At 37.0% G+C, this 15,251-nt stretch overlaps 1 protein-coding gene across 5 annotated transcripts in view; it reads left to right on the top strand.

The window, feature by feature from the left end:
* The window catches only part of dgkza (diacylglycerol kinase, zeta a), a 128,622-nt gene extending 122,711 nt beyond the window's left edge, over positions 1–5,911 (top strand). For all 5 annotated transcript variants that reach the window (XM_048262636.1, XM_048262637.1, XM_048262635.1 and 2 more), the window contains one exon: positions 2,989–5,911. In XM_048262636.1, the coding sequence (XP_048118593.1) occupies positions 2,989–3,105 (117 nt within the window). In that variant the 3' untranslated portion in view covers positions 3,106–5,911. The remainder of the gene's footprint in view (positions 1–2,988) is intronic.
* The last annotated feature ends 9,340 nt before the right edge of the window (positions 5,912–15,251 follow it).

Raw genomic sequence — 15,251 nt, 5'->3', positions numbered from 1 at the left:
GCACAGCACGTCTGTCACGTCTGAACTAGCGGATCTCCCACCAGGATACGAACAAGGAGACTGATAATTAAAACTAAGATGGACATTTTTGTGTGACTGTGTGATTATGGGCATGATTATGTGCAATTCCGTTTGTAATACACCGTGCCAGTCTATGGGGGAAGGGCTGAGTCCTCACTCCATACGCTTAGACACACATACTATTACCAGGGTTCCCACGGGTCATGGAATTTCTGGAATATCATGGAATTTTTATTTCAGACATGGAAAGTCAGGGAATTTTATAATTTTTGGTGCAAAGTAATAGAATATTTTAGGGAATTTTGTTGCAGCAGTTTAAAACGTACTTGCCAAAATACATTTACACATATATTTCCACGCAAAATTGGTGTATCTGGTTAATAGGAACCCTGTATTACACTGTGCAATGAAAAGTAAAATAATACTTTTATTGACTTTTTTCTTTATTGATCTTGTTAAACTAACATCCTGAACATTTTTAATATAATGAGGTTATATTGCTCCTAATTATGGAATCAAGCCATACCACACCAAGATGGAATAGGCGAAACTGCATAGAGGAAACTGTATGGATTATACAACGTTCTAGATGAGATAATAAAACAGTGCTTGAATGTATGCATGGTACCATTGATGTAACATTCAGCAGGCAAGACTGTCATCCTATTAGTCTGCTCACTTTAGCTTGCTGGATCAAGGATGAAGGCCATTTAATAGCAGCTAACATGACTTATCTTGCTGTCCTCACCTGTAGCACACTTGGTTAGCCACTCAACCATCTAGGCTGGTCATATCCCTCACACTGGAGGTGCTGTGTTGTTAACAAGCAGTCAGTGCCCCCTTTAACCAGTCGACAAAGAACAATCTACATTGATAATTCAGTGCTTATACAATTTTGAAGGATACACCTTAGCTGCCTTCAGAATTTGGCAAAATGAAGGCATCTTAGAAGACAGTATTTCATAGAAAGATTTGATTAGGACATACTGTACCTCAATAGCTGCTCACAATTGAATACAATTTTGAAGGATATACCTTAACTACCTTCAGAATTTGGCAAAATGAAGGTATCTTAGAAGACAGTATTTCATAGAAAGATTTGATTAGGACATACTGTACCTCAATAGCTGCTCACAATTGAATACAATTTTGAAGGATATACCTTAACTACCTTCAGAATTTGGCAAAATGAAGGTATCTTAGAAGACAGTATTTCATAGAAAGATTTGATTAGGACATGCCTCAATGCCTTGCTGCCACCGAATGCTATCTTGAAGGATTTTTTTCTGTTTCAGACACAGCCCTAGTGTCATCCTTTAAGTCTCTCCTTAAAACCCACTTTTATCACAGACCTTTCCTGACTGTTTGAGTTTGCCTTGTATTTTTTTTTTTTAGTTTTAAATAGATAAATACATGTGATTGTATCGGTTCCTAGACTGTATATCTAAATGTTTTTATTAGTTTTTTATACATGTGCACTTAATTGTATTGCTTTTATAGACCTAACTGTTTATGTACTTTTGAAACCTGATGAATTGATGTGTTTGTTTAATTTTGCCTTTGTGAAGCACTCTGTGGCCCTGAGTTTGGCAGTGATACATCACCGGCAAATATGGTAGAGCATGCGCAGTGATGCACAAGAGAATGTATGATCAAACACAATTAGTGGGTTGAGCCAGGTTTGCTTAACTATACCTTATTTAAGTTTGAGTGCCATACTTCGAGGTCGTTTCGTTTTTCGGCAAGCGTTTATAGCTTAATATATATTTGGAAATATAGGCTACTAAATTGCAGCAGCAAGCAGCCTACAATTATAACTGGTCTAGGTTGCCTTATCATGAACTTTAACTGTTGTCAATTTAGTAGGCCTATTTAATTAACAATCATCACATTGAGATAGCATAGTTTGAATAATGAACTGAACCTTCTCTGAACTCCAAATATCAATTCAGCAAATTACTTTAATGACATATGTGATATAATAAGCCTACATTACAATGATACAATGACTTAGGGGCCGTTTATACGAGAATGATTGCGAAGGAAGACGACAAAATATTTTATCATAAGAGCTTTAAACACGGGCGACCCGCCATCGGGCTTGAAGACGAAAAAATCTGAAGACTCCTTCCAGAGTGTAGAGTTTTGAAGACGACCGGTTTGCGCCTCCGCCTAAACGGCTAAACCAAAGATCCTTGATTACCTCTCTGGCTAAACTGTCAAATTAGAATGTCTGCGCTGCGACGCACCGGGTTCTATCACACCACCACCCAGCGGTCTAGAATGCATATCCAATCGAATATCACATAGGGCCTACTCTTGCGTCTTCATATAAACAAAGATTTCCCCCTGAGAATGCTCGTCTAAACGCGAATAAAAAAAATGAAGACGAGACGCCACTTCTGCGTCTTCTCTTTTCATCATCACCGTATAAACGTAGCCTTAGCCTATGCAGGCTACCTACTGTTTCAAACACCTTACCATGACGTGTTATTTTTGTTGTTTATTTTGCAGCCAATATCGTTTAGGTATTTTGGCTATAGCCTACTCCTACTACCCTGCTTATGATTTGACATAGGACGGCAGAATGCCCCATTATTACCATAAAGGGATGCTGATTTATTTGCTGATACAGTAGAGCCTAGATTATAATTTAACGCTCTTGCATGAGCGAGAGAAAAGCCTTTATGACATGGAGACATCGCTGCCAAACTCGGGGCATGTAACTTGATTTTAGAAGAGTGCTCTATAAATAAAGATTATCATTATTATGATTTATGATGATGGTCAAAAAAGGTGAACTCAGCTTCATAAGTGTGCAAATAATGTATCACAATAGGATATTTACCCAAGAACTCATGACACTCATGCATTAATGACAGGATGATGTTTGCACCTGTAGCTGGTGCCTTATACTGTATGTAGCAGTGCAAACTGAGGTCTTACGGCGTTCTTTCCTCTCCACAGGGTGATACGCCAAAGCACCGTGCAGAGAAGGCCAAGGACGCAGAGCTGGCAGCCTATCTGGAGAACCGTCAGCATTACCAGATGATCCAGCGAGAGGACCAAGAGACTGCAGTGTGATGGATAACCTGGCCTTTTCTCACTTTGAAGCCTCCTTTACTTGTGCCAAACCAATGCCAACCAAATATATGGAAACTAATGGAATTTGTAGCTTTGGTGGGAATGCATTTCACTGCCTTCTTCTAGACAGGCGAGAGCAGCCTGAGAGTGTGGCTAATGAGTGGTGTTCTACTAACATAAGCAATGGATGTGCAAAATTAGCAGATCCTATTTATTTATTGTACTGCCAAAAGCATAGTATTTGTTTATGTGTATGTGTGCATAGTATGTTGTATCTTTGTGTGTGTGTGTGTGTGTGTGTGTGTGTGTGATTAGAAGAAATTAAGTGTATTGTTTAGACTTCAAAGTTCATGTTGAGCTGCAAAACTGAATGTTAGATTGTTAGATGAGTTGAGTTCAAAGAAAACTTGGGGATGACATGGGTTTTGAGCTGGGTCAGCTAAAGATGAAAAATGTAATTTGAATTAAAGAAATTACTTTTCAGTTGCTGTTATCCTGAACCTGTCAACCTCTTACTTGGATAGGGGAGACTGAAATATTCTAAAGAGATCAGTTTTAGATTTCAAAAGGATAAAATTTTGCGTCTTTATTGCTATCGACTATCTGTATGATGATGATGGCATAGAGTCGGTGGTGTCAGATCTTCATTAGTTAAATGCTGCTGTTAAGCTTGCATTCATGTCACTTCTCTTTACACTGTATTCTTTCTCTACACAAAATTCACCATCTTTACATAGGAGGGTAACACACTGAAGGTCCCTATATTAGATATTAGTGTAAACCTCTTTTTTTTTTTTTTTTTTTTTTTTGCTACTTTACGTTATATAGCTTCCAATGGTTTGTTGGTTGGCTTCCTTATGGTTTCCATAAGAACATAGTAAATGGTACTGTAAGTGTATCTTAGAAGCCATCTGTCAAAGCAGTTTTGCACTGTAGGTTAAATTGCCTTGAATATATTTTCTCTCTATGGCTGATTATTGGAATTTCTACTTGATGTACTAAAGTAATGGTTTATTTCATATGACATTTTACGGTAAATGGATGTTTGTATATTTTTTAGCAATGAATTTCTGTGTTGTCATGTTTGTATTATAAAACCAATTGTAAATTTGATATATTTTTTTCTCAAGTACAGAGCAATTTTATCTCTGTTACACCTACTTGTGTGTGTACTCACTTCTTTAATGATTTTGATCTTCAAAAACTTCATAGAAGTATGTCAGCTTTTGCTGTAAAATTATAGATGAAAGGATATTATTATTATCATTATTATTTGTGGATACTATTTATTTTCAACGAGTATTAAACTTGCAACATCAGATTTGAAACAATACTAAACATTAAACATTTCATTCATATAATTATGTACTGCTTCACACATAAGTCTGTAGAGTAGTGGTAGTTTTTTATTTATTTATTCAGCTTTCTCTCTCTATCTGAGCCTCTGTCACTACCTAAAATGTATGTATTATTTTTTCCTTTTCTATCAGTTTTCAGTGGTCTTATTTTGTGGTTCTCTGGTCCCCCAATCCAAATAGCTTGTTTAAATACAAGCAGTGTACCCACATCACTCTCACAACATCCTGGACAAATTGTTTCACTAGGAAAGATGAATGGGGATCCACCATGTAGCATGGCGCTCTGTCATGTGCCAGCCTGCATTTCTTTCCTTGATACAGAAGCAAACTGAAAAAAGTAAGGCATAGTGTGGGAATAAGTGTTAAGGCAAAACATAAAGCTTTTTATTCACTATAGGAATTGACTGGCAAAATGTCCATGGTTTCCACAATATGATCTTAATTGAAAGACTACTATTGCATATTTTGTGCATTCCTTACTAAATAGATTTTAATAACATTAACATTTTTATTTTTAGTAATTATATTACAATACGGTCCAGTGTCCATTTAGAATATAACACTACTGTCACAATAAAACACTGCTCTTTCAAATTTCAATATAACTAATATTGTAATCTTGTATTCCATTATTGCTCCAGATCAAAATAAGTATGATTTGAATGTCCTAATTATTACAGCACGAGTACGAAAGACTGCTTTGAAGCAATACTCAAATGTTTGAAGGGCTGTAGATTTGTTTTTTTATTTCATCTAAAGCCCTTTCTCATATCATTTTGTGCATCAGGTTAGAGACAGATCTACTGACCTTGTAAAATATCAAAAGACCAAATATAATGCACATTTTGCACAGTTTATTGCGTCCGGTCACTTCAATATCCCATTGAGCAGGTTGCAAATGGAGAATCCTTTAAAATGAAGCTTTAACTGCTCTGGCATGTACATGGCCTATTATTTCAAATCAGCTACTGTACCCTTGAACATGAATGTTGTGTGGTGTATGAACCATCTAAAAGAAACAGGAGCTCAGAAACTTCTGTGGTGGTGTTCATGGGTGACTAATACAGTATTTATACGGACTAAGACATAATCACATTCAACATGCTGTGACAAGATGTACATTTTAGATACTGATGCTAACCATGACATGGACTCAGTGTACAGACTGTGACTATCAGAAAAGGATACATTTTAAACCACATATTAATACAGTGAAACTTAAGATTGATTTGATTTACATGTATGTTTGTTGTCATTTTCAATTTGAGATACTAATTTGTTGCATGCAATACAGGACTCAGGTCTCTGCTCCGTGCCCAATAGATGTTTAAGCAGACTGGCCAGTGAGTAATTGATCAATACACTGTAGGAACACAAACTGTAGGTGTCTGTAAACCCAGCTGTTTATGAAAAACAAGGATGACCCTCTTTTGCAGAGGTGGTGTTTCCATTACCTGTTTTTGTGTGGTTTATTTATCAGAGTGATGTATGAAGAACTTTTCCTCTCGTTTGAGAACATAAATACTCATAATAGTCATGAGCATAGAACATGCACTCTTAAAACAAATGTGTTGGAAACAACACAAACAATGTTGTTCCTATCTGGACACAGATGTGTTACAAGACAATGCAAGTTGTGTTATTTTCAACACAAATTTTATAACAAATAACAAAAGCAATCTGTTGGAAACAACACAAACTGTGTTGTCCCTATCTGGACACAGATGTGTTAAAAACAAGGCAAGTTGTGTTGTTTTCAACACATTTGTTTCATTAATTCATTATTCACAAAACTATTCACAGCAATCTAGGTTTAATAGGCTACATTTATTTATTGATCTACCTATTTGTTTAGTTACCTAATGTATTGATAATGAGCACCATGTTGAGGTGCTTTACAGAACCTGAGGCAACGATTTTCATGACAATGAGAAGGAAAGAAAGTCCCTTTTCACAAGGCGAAACTTTGTGCAACAGATTCAGAGACTATGATGATGAGGGGGGAGAGCGAAGTCCAGTATACATTATGGATAGATGCTGCACTGAGGTATTTATACATCTGATCTGTGAAAGGAGGAAATCCAGTAGGCAGGCAAATTTTCAGTAAAACAGGATTCTTACAATGATGTTATGATGTAACTCCAAGTTAACATATCGTTACTTGTCATCATGAGTAATGAACAGAATTTTAAATGTGCGCGCTGGTCATCTTTACTTAGGTTTACCTCATTCTGAATAAAATTAATTGTTTTGATAAATATTAATATTGTTATATCATGTGTTTTATCTTATTAAAGGCATTTCTTAGATGATTTAGGATTTTTTGATAATTTCTTTTTATTATATTAAACCACAGTCTCTCACGACATCCATGTTTGAACAGCTTGAGAAGTTTTTGCAAGTTGCTGTGCAATTCAGGACATAAAAACATGAATTATACTAGAATAAATAAGGATAGAATGTCTATCACAGTGCAAGTTACAACTGAGATCCGACAACAAAAAGATTCTTCACATTTCAATATCTGCAATTGTTCACTGTAGCCTACTCTACTGATTTTTTTTGTATTGGTAGTATTTAGATTTTACCTGATTTTAAGATTTAAAAAAAAAATCACTATAATAAACTATCAATCACTAATGACCATTTTTATATGGAAATGGGGCCCCTTCACATTTTTATGAAAGTGAATCTGTTACAAATGTTTGATGAAAATGTTCTCATAGACGTACCATTTGTATTTAGAATTTTTAAGACCAGTTCTTATTTGACAAGAAAGCGAAAGAAAGTCTTTAATCATTACTTGTCTGCTTGCTTGGATTATTAATTTCTGTAGCCTATAACTATAACGATAAAAGCGTCCACACTGACCAACGATAAGAAAAGTATCTCTGTGTTGCATGTGATGGCTAAAATTTGATGGATTCTGATTGGCTGTAAGATTTTATCGTTCTCAAAATCGCTCAAAAGTGATTCCCAATAGTTTTCTTCATGTCGTTATAGTTATAGATTATGTGTGGAGGTTGTCATTCTTAGCTAGAATAATATTGTTTTGGCAATATCGTTATAGTTATCGTTCTTGGTGTGAATGACCAAAAAAAGAGTCAGGTTCTGTCTTTGTTAACATTGCAAGAACCATTTGGAGCTACAGGACAGAGGGGGCTTTTGTCTTGTGAAATATCTGACTCGTATACTATGTAACAAGGACAAATAAGGGGAAATCAAGACAGAATGTTGTAACTTCAGGATGTAGGGTTGGGAGCACACATCAATGTGTTTGCTCTAAGGGTTTGCTCATGCCCTGTTTGGTCCATGACACCTAATTACTTCTTCAATGAAAGCAAACAGATTTAGTAGGTCAACATAGTACTTTCTGTACTGGCTTTAACAGAGCATTAACTATGCGCTCCAACACCCTTACTGACTTTGTGTCACTGTTGCTCTCATTTGAGATGAAACCCTGTTGAAGAGAGCTCTTACAAAAACCAGAGTGGGTTTAATGAGCAAGGGCTGTCAGGTAACAGCTCTCTGTGTAAGTTCTAATTTCCTGCGTTTTAGACTAAATAAGATGGGATAAGCCTAAAAGTAAAGTCACAGGGCAAGATATTTGTTATGTGATCCTAACTTTTGTTTGCATTTTATATTTCCATTTTGTGGAAGGAAGGACCATGTGGATGAAGTAAAAAAAAGAAAAAACCGGGCATGCAATCAGGGTGTAATCAATCCTGCATCAAAAGTCATTAGAAATGTACATTCTGCTGCTGAACTGGCAGAGTATAAAATCATGAATTAATTGGCAAAAATGTCGCTCTGTGTGAAAGCACTTTTCCCGAAATGGTGGCTGGGGGAAAAAATGAGCCATGGCCCAGTTTCCCGATAACGACGGAGACACGCTCTTAAGAGGGTTTTCTACGATTCATCTTACGATCGTTCGTTTGGTTTTTCTGACTGTTTCCCGAACATGCTCGTAGGGTGAACGCGCATGCACTGCTCTTAAGATGCTCTTAAGGGGAGCTGTCCACGTTAATAGTTCTGAAATATCCTCTGATTTGATGGTGATGTCAGGTGACTGCACGTCACAGCTATAGGCCTACCGTTTAAGCTTCGGATCTAGGCTACACATTAATTCACATCAATACGAAAATAGAAACACTTTGACATCTGCATGTAAGCATCCCAAGTAGGTTATATACCACACACAGACATAAATAATTGTAATTATTTAAGATTAGATTGTTGCACCATGCAATACTTTTTCGCTGTGTCACTTAAGAACACGTTTGAAGATAAGAAAGAAGTCGAGTAAGAAAGTGAGCAACGAGTAAGAATGAACTGGTATGATAAGGGATCAGATTCCAAAAATAATTCAGTGGAAATGCATGGCACTGGAATCCATGCATTTCCACTGAATTATTTTTTGGAATCTGATCCCTTATCATACCAGTTCATTCTTACTCCTTGCTCGACTTATCGTGACTAAATTCAAGATGGCTGCAAACGCTAAACTTCGTGGAAGATACTGTCTGTATAAATCGCCTTGTAAGTAAACTACCAGTGCTTTTCAAAGTTCTCAATGTCTCGTTTTAAATGTCAGGGCCCCTCGGAAGTCTACCAATGAAGTGTGGAGATACATTGAGCCTCGTAAATGGGTGTAAAACAGTGATTTATTTGCATGGCTAGCCCGATGCGAAGCACCACTATTGAAAAAAGCTGTTGGTAGCATCGGCTAACTAGCCAGATTTTTGGAGTGCAGGGGACAAGCCGAGATGGGCTATGAGACATACGTTCACACTTTCGGTATCATGTTTCAATACACTTTAGGTCAAAATCACACCGAATTCTCCTTTAAGCTACGATGGTTTCGGGAAACAGTCGGCAAATCTTAAGACGTTCGTAAGAGGGACTTTACGACGCTCTTAGGCTTAAGATGCTTTCGGGGAACTGGGCCCAGAGCATTAAGCCGCATTCAGACAGGAAGAAACTAGTGAGAGAGACATGGGCCCAGTTCCCCAAAAGCATCTTAAGCCTAAGAGCGTCGTAAAGTCTCTCTTACGAACGTCTTAAGATTTGCTGACTGTTTCCCGAAACCATCGTAGCTTAAGAGCGTCGTGAAAACACTCGTAGATCTACGAGTGCTCCAGAGTAGGCCTACTTGTTACCGGCTAAGAGCGTCTTAACAGTACTTCTCACTGAGGTCACCAACAGGACATACAGAGGAATTACAACTTAGAATACATAATCCAATTTACGTTCCCATTCTTTATTGTGTTTACCTGTGATGAATCAGATTTTAGCGTGCAAAATAGCCTACATTTAATGGTCATAATAATGTGATGAAAAGCGGACAAAAATGCAATCAAGTTATTAAACGAGACGTTGCCAGAATAGTTTGACATTATCTTTGCTAAGTGAAGGCTATATTTTATTAGGCCTATGAGGTAAAAGCAGAGAAAGCAACATGTGGTTTTGTCTGTAGCCTACTGCATCAAAATCTAAGCCTACACATTTCCTCTCTTTCTTACTTGACTTCTTTCTTATCTTCAAACGTGTTCTTGACACCGCGATTACAATTATTTATGTCTCTGTGTGGTATATAACCTACTTGGGATGCTTACATGCAGATGTCAAAGTGTTTCTATTTTCGTATTGATATTAATTTGTAGATCCGAAGTTTAAATGGTAGGCCTATAGCTGTGACGTGCAGTCACCTGACATCACCGTCAAATCAGAGGATATTTCAGAACTATTAACGTGGACAGCTCCACATAAGAGCATCTTAAGAGCAGTGCACGCGCGTTCACGCTACGAGCATGTTCGGGAAACAGTCGGAAAAACCAAACGAAGGATCGTAAGATGAATCGTAGAAAACCCTCTTAAGAGCGTGTCTCCGTCGTTATCGGGAAAGTGGGCCATGGATTGTTGCACAACAAAGTTTAACACTTACTATTATTATTATTATTATTATTATTATTATTATTATGTTTTGAGGCAACAAGGCATGGGCACTGAATTGGCAGCTGTCTGTATGCGGCTCTAGGGGCAAGTTTAACAGCTGGTTTATCATACCCCGTCATGTTTACATGAGGTTCAGTAAATATCAGAAAAATATTAATTGTATGTTATATGTGTATCTACCTAATCTTATCCCATTAGGTTTCTTTTCTTATTGAGGAGCAAGCAGTGAAGCTTTGTTGGCACCCATTATGGTCATTGGTCACCCACCCACGTGTTTAGGCTTGTCACAAATACCAATTAATTTCCTGATCACAATTATTTGACCTGAAAACACAGCACACCAATCCTGTGTTGACCATAAGGGTTCCCCACACCCCCTGTCTCTATTAAGTTATACTGCATCAGCCCAACCGTCATTCATAAAAACAGACACACATACGCAAACAGTCCACTGGAATTAATACTGCTCCATTAGACCCTACCGTGAAAATAGACAGTGGAGCAGGCATTCAAAAGTCCAGAAGTCTGTGTTAGCTCGGACTAGCTAAACATAGCATAGGGCTGCTTACTTCCACAGGGTAGCCTACTTTGTGTGCTATCACATTGTGGAGTTTTTTGCATCCGCCTCATCCATTAATTCCATATATTGTGAAACGTCGGCACCTCTGCATTATTGAATAGAATTTAAGTTAAAAGATCTAGGGCCTACATTGCGTTACCTGTGCTTTTATCTCATTTAATAACTTTCTTCTCATATACTAATTTTTAATGTACTATTCCATCAACCTGCCCCGGAATTACAGATGGAAAATACCAATCTGCTAAAACCTGGCACAATCCATATTCTCTTGTTGTACAAGGTTAATGTCTTATTGTGCGCTGTCCCTGTCTTGAAATAAATAAATTACAAATTACAAACCTTAACAGCCCGTTTCCATCATGCAATTTTCCAGGTCATTTTATCCGGTCCGGAGAAGCTCTCAGTTTGTTATGAATAGAATAGAATTCTTTATTGCCATTGTGCAGGATACAACAAAATTGGAATGCATTCTTGATGCTTTATTTAAGCAATGTGACACGAGGAGTGTGGATGGTAAAGGATATCGCCACGGCTGTAATTCGGCCGTAGGTACGAGGCTGAAGGCCGAGTAGCCTACCGAAAGCAATTACAGCCGTGGCGTAACGTAATAATTTTATGAAATAAAGCCAATCATGTAATAACTTGCCAATAATGTAATAGCATTTCTGAACCATAACTTTTTGCCAATCATGTAATAAGTTATTACATTATTGGTTGGTTATTACGTTGTTGGTTGGGTTAAAAAAAATGTAATAACTGCAGCCAATTATGTAAAAACATAGGCTACTAATAACACTTTATTTAAGGTTTATTTACTGGATATAAAGTGTCACTACGGCACTGTACTTTCAAACTCTACCTTCAAATAACTGCTTAAAAACATGACCATTCAAACACTCCTGCACTCTGTCTCTCGGAGATAGGATTATTTATTATGACCGCCGACCCCATTGTGGTCGTAAACAAGTTGTCAAAACAATGTTCTCTTCCTTTTATTTCCTTCCTGAATTTTTGGGCAACGATTCCCGGGACTTCGAAACACCGGGGCTCATGAAACTTGGTGGGCATGTAGCCCCACTACACTTTTACAGAAAATAAACGTTTGTCCCCAGGGGACACTACGCACTGGGCCCCCCCTGAAAGCCAAATGCTAAATGTTTTGCTAGATAACTACCCGAACCGCTCCCAAGATGACAAAATGTTGTGGTATGTTGGTCTCAAGGGCCCGCATCAACCTAGCCCATAACCACTCATTTGGGATTTGCATATGCAAAAACATGCAACTTTAATTGCCACTATATATTTATATAAATATACACTATATATTATGTAAATGAGTTTGGATTCTTCCAGGCTACAAAACGTTACCCATACAGTAAGTATCCAAATCGTTCAGATGAAAATTATGTTGCCCAATCTCAATAGGAAATTGTAGCTCAGCAACATTGCCCTGCAACGTTGCCCAAAAGTTGTCCCGTGTTTCATCACCTTAGAAAAAATATCAATAATAAACATCATACATTGAATCAAGTTCTATAAAACACCACTGTTACAGGTAATATACATGTTAAAATGTGTAGGGGTGTGGGTGTGTGAATGTGTGTATGTGTGACTGTGTGACACTTAGTTCCAGATATAAGATATGAATATCAGGCCTAAATTTAGGGTGGAGCAGAGGTGGGTGCTCAGTGTCTCCAAGGGGTCCTTTGGCTGGTTGAGGACTTATTACATTATTGGCAAGTTATTACATTATTGGCTTTATTACATTAAAATTATTACGTTATTGGCTGTTATTACATTATTGGCTTCTACAAATCTTTTCCTCTTCTGTGCATTCTCATCAAATGTTTTACCTTGTTACATGTGAAGGGTTCAGATGCAAAAGCCTCTAAATGCCACTTACGTCAAAAATGAGATAAAGATGGAGAGTGGATGCTCTCCACACATAGTATACGTTAATCAAATCATTTTACTTCAAAACCCACTAAATACCACTATCTTCCTGGTCTGAAATATCGATTTATAGGCAAAAACCTATAGGAGCCTGAATTTAAATGCTCATTTAAAAGAAAAGTGGTCAGATGGATTTGGAGGGTTTTGCATCTGAACTCTTCATGTATTAGATCAGGGATTACAGTAGAAACGGTTCAAAAAAAAGAAATGGAAACACGTTCATCCAAAAAATGTGTTTGTTTCCGTTTCCGTTTCATTCTTTTACCCGTTTCTACTGTAGAAACAAAACCAATTTCACTTGTTCTGGATTGAAAACACTATTTTTAGTTTTTGATAACCGGTTAGTAATGGGATTTATCGTTCCGATTAACCTTTCTTTGAATATTATTCAAAAGTCCAAATAGGATTGGAAAGTCAGCTACCTAGTCCAACACAGTGTTCCCCAGAGCCCTTATTGGATACATTTGGTCAGATTTTATAAATCAGTGTCTCCACTATATAATAGGCTAGACCTACTAGTTGATAAAAAGGATTTTCGTATCCATACCAACACTAACTGCCTTTTCCAAGTATGTAGCCTAAATTACTGAAACATTATGTGAAATAACATAGGCTACCAGAGACACTAGGAAATAGGCCTGTCATGCAATTGGTAGCACCACACATAGGTTAGGTTATTACAGGGCTTAACACAAGGAATCAGGCTATAGCAGACATTTTTGAAGATCTAATAATATATAGGCTAATTGCCTACTTTTAAATCTCACCCCACATCTGAATCCATTTTTAACAGTTAGCCTTGATATCTACAGTATGTGCTTTGATTTAAGCTTTAAGGATGTTGGGCAAAAAGCCTATAGTAGGCTATTGTGCCACCGGCCATAAATCAATTTGTAAAGGCATTTTAAAGCCATTTAGAGGAGAGGCCTTAGAACACTGGAACAGGGATGAAAAAGTAATGTTTTTGCTCAGAACAAACCAATATGAAAATCATTCTGTTTTTAGTCCCTGACACGGATAACCTATGATGCACCACACTAATGCAGTGCCAACCCACGCGAGTAACTATACTAGTGAGTGCCATCACTAAAATGTTTTATTAAATGTAAGTTTAGAACATTGACAATAACAAAAAATGTGCACAACAATATTAATAATAGCAATTTGTATAAAAACAACAATTATCTCTGTAATAGCAATAATAATAACTATAATATATCAACATTAAAATACATTAACAGAACACAAGTTTTGAAGAGGTGCTGAGTTTTGAATGCTTCTTGAATGGACAGAATTGGGTAGGTCCTATTATCGAGGTACCCTAAAGAGGAAAACCATTGTAATATCGTCATATGGAGACAAGGCAAAGACAATGAACAACAGGTGTAAGAGACCTGAATAATAGCATTAAGGGTGCAGTGAAGAGTAATCACATAATCACCAGAAATATGCCATATGCCATATGCCAATTCATTTCCTGTTTCAACAAATGCAAGACAATCATCCATTGCTTTTATGAAATTTCTGCACTTTTTGGTTACACTTTACTTGAAGGTATCTACATACAGTAAGAGTGACATGACACTGTCATGAATGTGTCATTAACATTATAAACAAGTCATAAATGTTTATGACATAACACTTCTGTTACTCGCTTCTGTCAAGTGTCATTCGGTCATGACAAGTTAGATAGGGTTACTGTTAGGGTTATGACAGTGTCAAGTCACTCTTATGTAGATACCTAAAGTAAAGTGTTACCCACTTTTATATGAAATGCATTTATCTTCTGAGTCATTAGAAGAATAGTTCAGTATTTTCTGGCTAATCCAGTAAGCCAGTTGTGTGGACAAATTTAGGATGCAGTGGTATGTGATTGGTGCCATGGGATTGGAAGAGTGGACCTATGAAATGTATTATAGTTCAATAGAATAAGTTTCTTTTGTCCAAGAACACAAATCATATCCTCTATCTTTATCTTTATTGTTTGAAATAAAGGCTTGTTTCTTGTTTCACATACCATGTCAAAGTTTATTTGGTTCTGCTTTGCAACCTAACTTGAAAATGTAACTAGCTTGGTGTTTCATGAGCGTGCTAAACTATCAATAACACAACTTGCTTTACAACTTTGCATGATCTGATATCATTTGGAATGTATACAGTATATACAGATTGCTCAGTCTCTCTCTTTATATATATATGTGTGTGTGTGTGTGTGTGTGTGTGTGTGTGTGTGTGTGTGTGTGTTTAAATGGAATGTAAATAGCCAATTATTTTATTGAATATATGTTGTCCTACTGGTG

The sequence above is a fragment of the Alosa alosa genome, chromosome 14 (genome assembly GCF_017589495.1).
Source record: "Alosa alosa isolate M-15738 ecotype Scorff River chromosome 14, AALO_Geno_1.1, whole genome shotgun sequence".
Lineage (NCBI taxonomy): Eukaryota > Metazoa > Chordata > Actinopteri > Clupeiformes > Clupeidae > Alosa > Alosa alosa.
This window is presented reverse-complemented; position numbering and strand designations above follow the sequence as displayed.